This window comes from Urocitellus parryii, chromosome 5 (genome assembly GCF_045843805.1).
Source record: "Urocitellus parryii isolate mUroPar1 chromosome 5, mUroPar1.hap1, whole genome shotgun sequence".
NCBI classification, from domain to species: Eukaryota; Metazoa; Chordata; class Mammalia; order Rodentia; family Sciuridae; genus Urocitellus; species Urocitellus parryii.
The window spans coordinates 95,146,278-95,160,537 of record NC_135535.1 but is presented as its reverse complement, the minus strand read 5'-3'; the positions used below and the strand labels follow the sequence as shown (position 1 = coordinate 95,160,537).

Below are 14,260 nucleotides of genomic sequence, written 5' to 3'. Positions count from 1 at the left end.
TCCTAAGATTCCTGTATTTATAAATAGACATAATTAAATAATTAGCTCTATGTAAATTATGATGAATTAAAGATGCATATTATAATCCTTAGAGTGATCAATAACAATAACAAAAACAAAATGGAAAGAAATGTATAGAAAGTTAACTGAGGCATTAAGATACATAATTCATTTTTAGAATACTGTGTTAAAATGTGTAACACAGAAGAAGACAGGAAAAGAGGTACAGAGAAAACAGATGAAATAATGAAACCAAATAGCAAAATGGCAGACTTAAATCCAAATGTATAAATATTTACACTAAATGCAAGTGGACTAAGCACTTCCATCAGAAGTCAGAATTAGTCAAGCATGAAAAAAGAAGAACCCAAACCCATCTACTTAGTGTCTGCAGGAGACCTACATTAAGTACAAAGTTACAAACAGGTTGAATGCAAATGGATAAAGTACAAGATGCAAACAATAAGCACACAAGATGGCTGGAGTGGCTATATTAATATCAAACAGTATAGATTTTTAAGACAAGGAATATACCAGAAACAAAAGAAAGACATTTCATAATGATAAAATGTTCAGTGTAATAGGAATATGAGATATTTATAAATATCTAAGTGCTGAATGACAGATCATCAAAAGGCATGAAGCAAAAGTTCCAGAAAGAAAATAAGAAGAAGACAAATTAATAATTCTGGTGGGAGACAAATATTTCTCTCTTAGTAAATGACAGAAAAAGTAGACAGGAAATAATTTAGGACACAGAGGACTTGAACCACATTCTCAGTGAATTTGACCTGATAGATACGATACTTATTCTACTGCATAATGAACAATCACTAAGAGAGACCCAAGCTGAGCCATAAAGCAGATCTCAATAAAGGTAAAAATTTGATATCAGGCAGTGTTGCATGCCTCTAATCCCAGAGGCTTAGGAGGATTCCAACTACAAAGATAACCAAAGCAATTTAGAGAGGCCCTAAGCAACTCAGTGAGACTTTGTCTCAAGCTAAAAAATAAAAAGGGTTGGGGATGCAGCTCAGTGGTTAAGTGTCCCTAGGTTTAATCCTCAGTAACAAAAGAAAAAAAAAATTATACAAAGTATCCTGTCTGGTCACAATAAAATTAATTGGAAAATTAAATTAGAAGACAATGAGAAAAAGATATATAAAAAACCTCCAATTTCTGTGTATTGAAGGAATCATATAAAAAAATTAGACAATATTCTAAACTGAATGAAAATGAGAAAAAAATCAAAATTTGGCAGATGAGATTTAGAGTTTTCTTTGCTTTTAATAGAAATATAAAAATCAGTTATCTAAGTTTCTATTTTAAGAAGCTAGAAAAAAAGGTGCAGATTAAATGCAAAGTAAATAGAAGAAAGAAAATAATAATGATAAAAGTTGAAATCAATGAAGAAGAAAAATGAATAACAATAGGAAACCAATCAATGGAACCAAAATGTGGTTTTTAGAAAATACCAATAAAATTAATATAATCTTAGCTAGGCTGAAACCAGCAAGAAAAACCTATTGTGAAGCAAGGAAGGAGATATAATATCATGAATGGTAAAGGGGACTTAACTGTATATACTATAAACATTAAGAAGTTAAGAAAAATACTGTAACTCATGTCAAAAATATGTAAAACACTACTTGAATGAAATGGTCAAATTCCTCGAAAGACAAATTATTTTTGGTACCGAGGATTGAATCCAGGGGTGCTTAATCACTCAGCCACTCAGCCACATCCCCAGCTCCTTTTTTGTATCTTATTTACAGACAAGGTCTCCCTGAATTGTTTAGGGCCTTGCAAAGTTGTTGAGGCTAATCTTGAACTCACAGATCCTCCTGTCTCAGCCTCCCGAGCCTTCAGGATTACAGGTGTGTGCCACTGCACCCATTGAGCACATATTTTCAAAACCAAAAATTCAAGAATTAGTAAACTGGATCCTATGTCAATGAAGGAAATTAAATTTTTAATTAAGAACTTTTCAATAAATAAAACTCCATAACCAGAAGCCTTCACTGGTTAATTCTGTAAAACACTTGAGGGAGAAAATAATACCTGTTTTATACAAACTCTTTCAGAAAACTTAGAAAAAAGAAATAATTCCATATTCAAGATGTAAGGATAAGCTTATGCAGATACCCAAACCAACAGAATAAAAGGAAATCACAGACCAATGTCTTTCATGAATGTAGGTGAAAAAAACCCTTAACAAAATATTAGAAAATTGAATAAATAAACAAATAAGAATAATATATCATAACTAAGTGGGATTAACCTAGGAATTCCCCAACTGGTTTCACATGAAAATCAATCAGTGTAGCTCACCTTATCATTTTACGTATATATCAATAGATGCTGAGAAAGAACTTGGCGAAATACAAAAATCACTTAGTGATTAAAAAACAAAACAAAACAAAACATTAAGCAGCAGGGCATGGTGGCTTGTGGCTGTCAACCCAGCTACTCGGGAGACTGAGGCAGGAAGGTCGGAGACCAGCCTAGGCAATTTATCAAGTCCTTGCCTCAAAAGAAAATAAAAGAGACTGGGAATGTAGCTTAATGGCAGAGTATTTGCCTAGCATGCACAAGGCCCTGGATTCAATCCCTAGTATTGAGGGGGGGGGGGGCGGGGAGTCACAGTAGGAAGAAAAAAAGACCTTTCTAAACATTATAAAGGGCATCTGCAAAAAGCCTACAGCTAATATCATTCTTAAGGCTGAAAATACTGAATACTTCCCTCCTAAGATCAGGAATGAGGCAAGATTTCCATGCCCACCACTTGACATCTAAGCCATCATGAAGATGTTATCCAGTGCAATCATGCAAGAGAATAACCAAAGCTTCTACAAGGGAAGGAAGAAATAAAACTTGCTTTATTCAGAGATGTCATTATTGGAGGAAAAATCCAAGGAATCTACACAAAAGTAATGAGAATTAATAAATTAATTTAGAGAGCTCTCAGGATAAATAAACACAAAAGTCATCTCTCTAAATTGTGGTGATTTAAAAAAAACATTTTTTTTTTTAGATGTTGATGGACCTTTATTTTCTTCATTTGTTTATATGTGGTGCTGAGAATTGAACCCAGTGCCTCACACATGCTAGGCAAGCGCTTTACCACTGAGCCACCACCCTGGCCTGTACTGTGGTGATTTTTAAATTTTCACAAATACTTTGGCACATTTTTTTCTTGAAAAAGTGAGTCCATATTTTTCTTTCCCCTTGAATGTAGGCTAGTCAGAAGACCTTACTTCTCATGAATAGAATGTAGTGCAAGTGACAGCCTGTGACTTCTGACACTAGGTCATAATAGGCATTACTGTTCCTGGCTTGTTCTTTTGGACCACTCAATCTGTTGGAAGCCAGGTCCTTCGTCACAAGCATACTTAAACAATTTGAAGGAGAGGCTCCAGCGAAGAGGAACCATCCTCTCAAACACGTGAGTGTCTTTGGAATTTCCTCCAGCTTCAGTCAAGCTGTCAGAGATCTCAGCCCTTTTGCTCCTCAGTCCTTAGTCCCCAAGTCTTCTATCTAAGGCCGCAAACATCATGGAGTAGAAACAAACCATCCATACTCCCTCTGCCCTATCTAAATTTCTGACCCACACAGATCATAGGATACTGATATTCAATGATGATTATTGTTTCAAGTCATTAACTTTTAAGATAATTTTTACATAGCAGTGGGTTAACTAATACATTTATAAAGCAATGAACAATTAGAAATAGGAATAAAAACCAATTCAGATTACAGAAGCATCAAACATTATTTAGGAAATTGTTTAATTAAAGGTATGATTCAAATATGGTTTAGTGTCCCAAAAGGGTCTATTGGGATTGAAAGCTTGTTCTGCAAGGTGCTCTTATTGGGAAGAAGAGGGACCCTTGAGAGAGATCCTTAGTCACGGGAGAGCAAGCCCTCTGAAGGCAGGTCTCACAGAACCCATCCCCTGTTCCTCTCTGTTCCTGGTTTGAGCTGAGATTGCTCCCTGACAGTACTCTTGTCATAGTTATACACCCTGATATGACAGAGCTACAAACTGAACTGATGCCAACACCAGGTCCTTGAACCTCCAAAACTAGGAATTGAAAAACCTCTTCTTCATAAGTAGACCATCAGGTACTTTGTTATAGTGATGAAAAGCTGACTAATGTGAAAATTCTGTATACTAAAAACTATAAAATATTGCTCAAGGTTAAGACCTAAATAGAGAAATATACACATGACAAAGAAACAGAAGGATTCAAGGTAAATTGGGTGCTTAACAGATTTGATTTTTTAAAGTCTGTTCTAAAAAAACGGTAGAATTTTTCCTTAACTCCTGAGAAAATTATTTCATCAAAACAAGTTAACATGCAATGCCCTGAGATAATCAAAAGTGTAGCAAAGTGTACTGGGTGCTGATGACTTCAATACCAACCTCAGCTCTGGGCTAGGGACTTTCTCTACTTAGCTTTTAAATGCCTTCCTCAAAATTGTCTAAGTCCCCCACCAACAATATACATATTCATATATATGTATAGATATATACGTATATATATATATTCATATATATATTTAATATATATGAAAAAGTAAAATAAATAAACTGACCAAAAAATGTCTAAGTCCCCCTCTAGCACCCTGAAACTAGTCAGGCTGACAATATCAGTCCATCTTATAAACCTCCTCTTCAAAAATTTATAAATCCCCTTCTCCTGACCAAGACTGACCAAGATAGCACAGCCATCTGGGTCAGGCTCTCTGAGCCCAGAAAGGGACCCATGTGGGCCCCTGCCTCATGGCTGTTTCTGGGAGCTCCTTCCCTCAGCCCCCATTCACACATGGGTTCAACAAGATGCCAGGAGCAGCTCTGGGACTCAAGCCTATGGCTTGGTCCTGAGAGCAGATCTCCTCAGCAGGCTCTCAGTAAAGTTTTTGCAGGATGATGCACGGTTGAGTTGTCAAAATAGTGGCAACAAGATGATTTGAAGTAACTCTTATGTTCAGGGCTCTAGGTTACCAAAAATCACCTCCTGCCCTTGGGCTCCAGCATGTACTGGGCTCTGTGTGGCCTTTCACCGGTCTGTTTTCGTGCAGAGCCATATCCCTTCTACTATATCTGAGTGTAATCCAGAGGAGACAAGAGAACTCCACTTTGAGAGCTGCACCTCTCACCCCTGTAGGCTCTGGGCCATGTGGTATCCCCTCTGTGGAGGGCTGGCCTGCCCCTCTGGGGTTTTTGGAGAACCTTGCTCTGTAACAGGAACAGCCCTTTGTAATAGTTCCCTTGCCTCCAGTTGATGAGGTGACATCCTACTCTCATGGACCAACGTAAACTGGTGGATTTTTCCTTCTGAGTTTGAGACAACTCTTCCAGTTCTGTCCACAGGCTTCTCGCCTATCTGTTCCACTGGTGGTGGCATGGAAGGCTGAGGGAATGATCAGCATGCAAAGTGATCTCTTTCCAAGAAGGCAGTAATTATAGGCTCTAGAGAAGACTGGGCTGATCTACATTTTCACTATAAAATTCCAAATATAACTTTAGTAGCTGGAAAACAAATTATCGTTCACATTATTCATAACACTGTGGGAAGATTTGCATTTGTGCTCAATGTTAATGAAGCATCATAAGGATCTGTGAGTCATTAGAAGTCAGTACTCACAGGTGGCAAGATGGACATTTAGGAGTCAGTACATAAATGGTGTTAGAGAACTACAGAGGCAAGGAGATGGACGCTGTTTCAGGACAAACAGGTTCCAGACAGCCAGGGCTTTAAGAGTAATAACAGTGTTGCTACATTTTTCTCATGGGGGTAGGGTGGAGGGAATAGCAAATTAGCCAGGGATAGGAAATTACCAGAAATGGTACATAGATGCTATAAAAAAAATCTTCACATGTGCTGATTTGATTAAAGACATATCAGTTCCTTCTCTGCCTCTTATTCTAACCTCCATTGGTAAATTACTATATCTTATAAGGGACCATGAATTTTGTAATAATTATTGAAACCAAGTTGTTTACATAGACAATGACCCTACAAGAAAATACTTGCCCAAGGTTTCAGATACTCCAGAGAAGATGGCTTTTGAACAACTTTGTTCTAGAAGTTTTTCATTCCTCACAAGAAGAGCCCTGGTCTGTTTTGCCCAACAAACTGATAAGGCTTTGGAATTTAAAAATCAACCCTTCCCAGCCAAATACACATAACCTTGTCTGTTTTTATGAAGTTAACTGAGGTTCTGGTGAACACAGAAAATGAGATTGGCTTCAACAAGTTCACTTGCAGTAGAGGCAGCGGGTCCTTTTGTAGTAATGATGATTGGTTGTAACAGTAGTCAATTTTGAATATATCCCTGGCTGCTCAGAGGCCTATTTTAAAAGGAACTTTTTCTTTTGGCAGTGCTGGGGATTGAACCCAGGGCCTTATGCATGCAAGGCAAGCACTCTATCAACTGAGCTATATCCCCAACCCAGAGGGATATATTTTTCTTTTCTCCCTCTCCTGGCTCCCTAACCTGGGAATGGGGAACAAGATTACCTTTTCCCATCCTAGACCAAGTTATCTGTCCTTGAGCACACAACCCACCACAGGAAGGAGATGTCACTGGAAGATCTAGGAAGAGACTATCTCTCAAATTAGCAGGTGAATTTCGCACACCATCAGGGTGCACCTGGGACCCCTGTCAGGGCACTCCCTGAATGCAGTCTCTGAAGAACTTCCTTTAAAGCCCTGTCTTCCCTGATGGGCGAAACCACAGCCTCTAGAACTGGAGTCCCCTGTGCTTCTCCTTTGTTAGCAAAGGAATAAACCTTCTTTCTTCTTTTTCTCAAAACTGTGTCCTCGTTATTGGATTGATATTGGGGACAAGGACCAAGCTTTCCGTAACATGATTACTACAGCTCCTTCTACTCTCCTGTGCTGGAATACAATTTGGAGAGTGCCTTCTGACAATTCTTGTTAGGCCATTATCCCTTAAGGATTCTGGCTAGGACAAGGAGCACACAGAAAGTTGTGGTGTGCTACAGTAATTTATCAGTAATTTTTGACATTTTGTTTTCTTCTTGAAAGTGGATGTCCATCTTTTCTCCACACACTGATTAACCATGTATAAAACATTATAGTGGTCGGAATCACCTGAATTATTTTGCACCCAACCTTCAAAAGGTTCGGTGGCAGCCTCTCTTGCCCTCCATGTTTCATGGGCCAGATCATTACAAAATGAAAATCTATACACTGTCTCTTCCACTTGTCATTTTAATCATCTTGTATTGATCTTTATTCTCCCTTAATGGCCTCTCTACACTTTCTCTTGACTTACCTAGTGTCTGTTCCACATGGAACATTCTGCCACCACCTTATCCTCACTGGCCTGATTGAAATTGTCTTTATGTCTCAACTTAAATTTGACTCTCTTTTAGAAGTTACTTAGAAGTTTTGGGTTTTTTTTTTAATTTTTATATTGCCTTTGTTTAACTTTAACATAAACATACAAACCAATCTTAACACAGAGCATTTTCTCATTTCTCAATTAACTTCACTTTCATCCCTTTTCCCAGCTGCATTGAAACAGAATCAGCAACTAAAATTGTGTATCTTAAAAAGTTTACAACATGATGTTTTGATATACAAATACATTGTGAAATTTTAACTACAATCAAGCCAATTAACTTATCTAACACTGTATTTAGTTACTATTTTATGGTGAGGAAAATTAAGATCTATTCTTAACCACTATCAAAAACACAAAACATTATTATCATTGACTCAGAAATTCTTAACACCCTAGATAATGAAGAAGCCTTCAAAACAAAACAAAACAAAAAACCCACCTCTCCTTACTCCTCTCCCACTCAATCTACCATATCGCTTCTCCACCAAAGAAAAGCCAACAAGACTCTGAGCTTTGTTCTCGGTTCAACAATGCATGTGACATGAACTTCACAACAAAGCTTAGAGCCATGTTTATTGGATGAATCCAGTTGGCTGATCCCTTTCAATATTTGTAATATAAATAAGACTCTGTATGTTTTTCATGTTTTCTCTTGAGAGCAAAACTATCTAGAGAAAATATTAATCACCTTGTTCTATAAAAATCCTATAAAAAATCTGGGATATAAACATGTCTTTTGTTCTCTTGTAGATTGGATTGTTCCAAAAAGTTCTTTATATTGTCTATATTATTGACCTATGTTTCTAATCTTGAAAGATTAATATGCAAATGTCAGGAGTTTCATAGAAAATCCTCCGTGTCCTCCTCCATTGCGACCTAGGACTGAAAGTCTACTGGAGAACACTAGACTCCACAGAGATTTCAAGCAGTGCAGGTAACCTCTGAGAAATGCACTGAATCACAAATAAGAGGAAGAGTAAGTCTATCAGACTATCTCAGTCTCTTGCAGTCCTTACATGTCAGTCTATAGAACATTAAAAAAAAAAAAGCAAAACACAGTCAAACTTGGAGAGAATCCTCAGTCTCCCTCTGCACTAAGAAAATTATGCAAACTAAAATAGACATGAAATCAAACCAAGGATCGAGACAGAAGGACAGAAACCTACTGGGTAGAATTCCTGCTAAGTTGGTGTTAGTACTGTCAAGGAAATACCAGGAAGGGCAATCGTACGCTGACAAAGGTAAACAGATACGACAGGTAGTTGGTATGACCACCCTACAAGTTACAGGTGTGTCATTACAAGTTAAAACTGTCCAAGCTCCTCCCACGTTGGACACTCAGACGTTTGGTAACGTGTCCCCCTTGTCTTTGCTCATGACATTTCCTGAGGAGGTTGCAAACCCGCAATTGAGGGGCCAACTTCAGGTAGCAGACATGCTTCACTGGGTTCTCAGGGTGAGTTCTGTTTTTTAAATCTTTATTCCCATGTCAAGAAGCTGTAGGATCTGGAAACACTGGTTTCCACATTCCTGATGACAACCATTGGTGGGAGCTGAGCGGTCGCCCCTTTCAAGGGGTCATGTGTTTGTGTCAATTGTTTCCACTTTTCTAAGGTCTGCTTCTTTTCAAACTCCTTTCCTTTAGGTATAGGATCTTGCAGGCCCTTCTCTACAGAGACTATCCTCCTATCCATCTCTACTTGTTCAAATTCAGCCATCAGTCATGGTCTATCTGAAATGTCAACCTCTTTCCTTTCCCCAACAGTCAGAAGTGAGTCCTCCCTCTTTGCAATACTCATGACTTCTGTTACACTTCTGTAGCATATTCAGTATCCAGTACTATCATCATCATCATCATCATCATCATCTGCACTGTACTTATCTTGGTCTCCTGACTATAATGGAAGCCTACATATTCATTCATCCACTCATTAAACAAAAAAATGTAGAAAGTCCTAGGTACTACACACTAGAGTAAGTGCTGCAGATATAGTAATGAATAAGAGAAACAAGCACAGGTTCTGAGTGAAGGACCTGTCGTGCTTCTTTTCACTTCCTCTGCAGGACCTGGGGAAAATGTCATGTACTTAATAAGTGTTCAGCTGGAATTTGTTGAAATGAATTGAGATGCATTCGTTCACATTTACAAAGCGTCTACTTCCTGGCAACTCCATTATCCTATCTGTGTCATTCTATTAAATAAGTATTAGAGATATATTCATTCAAAAGGCACACTAAAATCAGAATGTATACTGAGCACTAAACATGTCTTCTCCCTTTCAGTTAACTCTAAATCACCAAGTTTTTATTTTGAAAAAGTACTCAGATATACCTCTGAATTTACTTACCTGGGTAACTGCTGAAAGAGAGGCGACTACTGCTGGTGTCATTATCTTTGATGTTGAAGTCCCAGTGTTTATATATCCTGAGCATGGCTGCGTAAGTGTACCAGCTTGAGTGAGCAAAAAAGATGTTCTCAAATCCAGGAAGAACCTGTAGCCAGAATCATAGTGAGTGACACAAAGACAGATGGATAACTGACTTCAATAGTAAGTGTAGGAAGCATGGAGAAGATGTGTCAATTTAGGTGTTTACTGTTATCTTTATCATTAAAAAATATGGCCAAGGAGTTGAACATTAACTTTACTGTGCACAAAACAGATATCTTAACATTCCAAATGAAAGGGAAGCAGAGGAAATAGCTTCAACTTCCAATTCCCTCCATCAAAGTTCCTTCCAGTTCTCAACTTTTGCCATATCAGGAAGAATACCAGGAACTCATGAACTGATACATCATCAACTGATATTCAGCCAGGGGTGATGAGATGTTGCCATTCTTGGGTGCCATACAGAAAACTCTGTGTGAACCAGGGAAAAGATAGGAGCTTCTATGTCTTACCTTGATAAGAGCAGAACAATGTCCCATATCCCATCTCTTGAAAACCTTCATGTTGTTGCTTTTTGTGGGAGAAAAAGAGGGAATCAGATCCAGTAGATCTCCAACAGCATTTAGGAACTGAATCTGGAACATGGTCATGGGCTGGGAGAGAACACAGACTTAGCATTACTTTGTGACACATGTCATTTTCTAGTTTTCCTTTTGTTAAGGCACCATTAAATTATCCTATTGTGAAGAGTCTCTTAAGTAACAAATGTCCTGGATTTTTTAACTTAACAAAATAATTCTTTTGGCTTTATAAATTAGAAGAGATGTGTTAGCATGTCTGATATCCACAGATATTTGGAATGTCTTCTTAGAAAACAGAGCTTTCTGTTTGCTTTTCTCTATAACAGGTTTTCTCAACCTTGGCATTAGTTATATTGTAAGGCAGGTAATTCTTTATTTTGGGGGGCTGTGTCCTGTAAGATGTTTAGTAGTACCCCTGACCTCTACCCTCTGGTTTTTCGTAGCAGCCTTCTAGGTTTTTTATTTTTGGTTTTGGTTTTGGGGTACCAGGGATTGAACTCAGGGGCACTCAACCACTGAGACAGGGTTTCACTGAGTGGTTTAGCACCTTGCTTTGTTGAAGCTGGCTTTGAACCCCCAATTCTCCTGCCTCAGCTTCCTGAGCTGCTGCACCCAGCCAACTTTCAAGTTTTGACAACCAAAAATATCTCCTCCAGACATTGCCAAGGCAGAAATCACCCCAACAAAAAAACTTTTACAGCAAAAATTTCAGTATAATGGTTCTGATTTTGATTGTGTGCTTAACATAGAATGAACTGATCAGAAGGCGCTAACCCTGAAGTAGCTGTCAGATCGCACTTGAGTGTGAACGTTTTAGAGTTCACAGCTCCAGCAAAGTGCAATCTACCAGCATATCTCTAGGCTGGGCATCTATAAACAAACTGGCTTAATAGAGGTGGGGAGACGAATGAATACAAATGACATTTTAACAAAAAAGTAAAATAAAAGCAAAACCCCCAAACCTGATAACTTATTTACATAAATATTCTCTTAGTTTTGCTTTTTTGAATAAGTAATACATTCATTATTCAAGAATTAAACAATCATAAGAAGGTCTTTATTGGATAGTCTCTTATTCTCCATTTGCTTTAATTTCATTCTATCTCATTTATCATTTCTACTAATTTCTTTTGTGTATCTGCAAATTTTTTAAAATGACATATAAATACATTTTTTTAACACAAATGGTAGTGTTCTATATGAACTACCTTTCACCTTGTTTTTTTTTCGTTCATATCTGGGGTCTTTTCATATTGGGTATAAAAATCCCACCCATTCTTTTAAGTAGCATTTCAATGTATGGTTGTATTATAATACTTTTAGCTACTGTTTTGTTGATGGACTTTCAGGTTTGTTCTAGCCTTTTGCTATTATAAACAATACTATTATAATACTTGTGCTATTATAAACAATAATTAATTATGGATGCATTTGAGTCTATGGGTAGAAGATTTCCTGGAAATGATTTTGATTTTAATTGATATTGCCAGATTGTTCTAGAGGAGTTGTTTCAATTTACACCCTTCCAGCTTCAATAACATTTTAAATATTTAGTTTATTTCCAATCTAATAAGTGAAAACTCTATCCCATAGTAATTTGAATTTGTATTTTTTGTTTGTTTGATTTAGGTAAGTTTGAGCATATCTCTTTAGAGTTTGTTTTCTGTAAACTCTTCATATATTTCATTTTTCTACTGGGTTGTTGTTTTTTTTCCCCCTTGACTTTTAGGAGCTCTTTAAATAATTAGCAAGATTATCTTTCTGGTTTGTAATTTGCCACACACAATTTTAGTGTGTGGTAGGATCTCAGTGAGGTTTTAATATGCATTTCCCTGAAACTGAACATTTCTTAATATTTATGAGTCATTGCATTTCCTCTTCTATAAAATTCTGGGTTTTTTAACCAATTTTTCCATTGAGTATTTTCTATTTTTATTCCATATGTATTTTGGATAAAAAATCTTGTTAGTTAAATGTATTGCAAATATCTTCTTTAGTTTATAGCTTATCTTTCACTTTCTATATAATGACTATTTAAAAAATTATTTTTACACGTATTTTTATTTGTTGATGGACCTTTATTTTATTCATTTTTTTATATATGGTGCTGAGAATTGATCCATTCTCACACATGCTAATAATTCTCATGAGTGCTAGGCAAGTGCTCTACTACTGAGCCACAACCCAAGCCCCATATGATATCTTTTGATTAAAAGAATAATTTTTATTGATAAATCCAGCTGAGCTTATCAATCTTTTCCTTCATTGTAGTGCTTCTGTGTCTTAAGACACCATTGTCTACCTTAAGTCATATTCTGAAGAATGATCAAAGGTTACTTTGAGGGAATAAGTATTTTTTGAGGCAGTTACCTATATTTCAAGTTTAAAAGACTGCAAGGTCTTTACTTCATTAATTTTTCCAATGCTGAAAATTCTGGTGTCTGACATAATTACTTATTTGCCTTTTTTTACTTTATTTATCCATTCATCCAGATCTATCAAATTTCCAAATACCAATACTAATACTATTACTAAGGTGAGATTATCACATACAGTTTAAGAAGGTTTTTGTTTTTGTTGTTGTTTGGTTTTTTTTGGGGGGGGGGGCTTCTTTTTAGAACTGGGGGTTGAACCAGGGCTTTGGGAATGAGGCAGATGCTTTGCCACTGTGCTACATTCTGGCCCTTTGTTGTTACTATTGTTTATTTTTGGTGGTCTTTCTTGTCCCTAGGGTCTATTCCACTAAAGATGTACAGCAACAACAATTTCAATGTCACTTGAAATAATAGTTCTCTGTGTAGTTATGATATCACTTGTTACATAGTTAGATACATTTGTTTCAATTTGTTTTCAATTTTAGGGACTGCTTTTCTTCTCTGTGATTAAATGCATTTTACAATTCAAGAACAACATTTATATGGCTCCTGAGTCAAAACTATAAAAAAGGTACATTCAGAGAAATGTTGCTTTCATTCCTCTTCTCTCCATTCTCTTTTATTCCCTCTTCAAAAGGTAATTAATTATCGCTGGGTATAGTAGCCCATACCTGTAATCCCAGGGGCTGGCAAGGCTAAGGCAGGAGGATCATGAGCTCAAAGCCAGTCTCAGCAACTTAATGAGGTCCTGAGCAATTAGGGAGACCCTGTCTCAACTGTTTTCAAGCCACTCCTCATTGTTTTGTGCATGTCTTCCTTGTTTACTTTTATAATTGGTGCATTATAATTATACATAATAATAAAACTTTTTCCATATTTGTATATGCATGCTATAAAATTATAATTTGGTTAATATTGTTCCCCAATATGTCCCATTTTCCTCCCTTCTACTTTCCCCCTTGACACCTTCCTCTATTCTATTGGTCTCCCTTCTATTTTCATAAGATAAATATACCCCAACTCCCCTGCCCTCCCTTTTCCTCTCTAGCTTCCACATATGAGAGAAAACATACGGCCCTTGATTTTTCTGAGTATGGCTTATTTTGCTTAACATAATGCTCTCAAGTTCCATCTGTTTTCCTGCAAATAACATAATTTCATAATTTCATTTTTCTTTATGGCTGAATAAAACTCCTAGTTCCATAATTTGCCTATTATGAATTGTGCTGCTATAAACATGGGTGTAAATGTATTTCTCCGGTCAGAATGGCAGCCATCAAGCATACAAATAATATAATAATAATGTAGGGGGCAAAAAACATTCTTTACACTGTTGTTGGGATTATAAATTAGTACAACCACCGTGGAAATCAGTATGGAGGTTCCTGAAAAAAGACTAGAGATGGAATCACCATGTGACCCAGCTTACACCATCACTCCTTGGTATTTATTCTAAAGAATTAAACTCATTTTCATTTTTTATATGAAAGACAGCCCACAATACACCCTGTTCTTCATCTTATATTTTTACACTTAA

At 36.8% G+C, this 14,260-nt stretch overlaps 1 protein-coding gene across 1 annotated transcript in view; it reads right to left on the bottom strand.

Annotated features, from left to right (window-relative positions):
- The window catches only part of Plbd1 (phospholipase B domain containing 1), a 62,857-nt gene that overhangs the window by 15,263 nt on the left and 33,334 nt on the right, over window positions 1–14,260 (bottom strand). The window contains exons 5-6 of the mRNA XM_026414164.2: window positions 10,280–10,420; window positions 9,729–9,873 (exon numbers count right to left, since the gene is read on the bottom strand). Coding sequence (XP_026269949.1) covers window positions 9,729–9,873; window positions 10,280–10,420 — 286 coding nt within the window. The remainder of the gene's footprint in view (window positions 1–9,728; window positions 9,874–10,279; window positions 10,421–14,260) is intronic.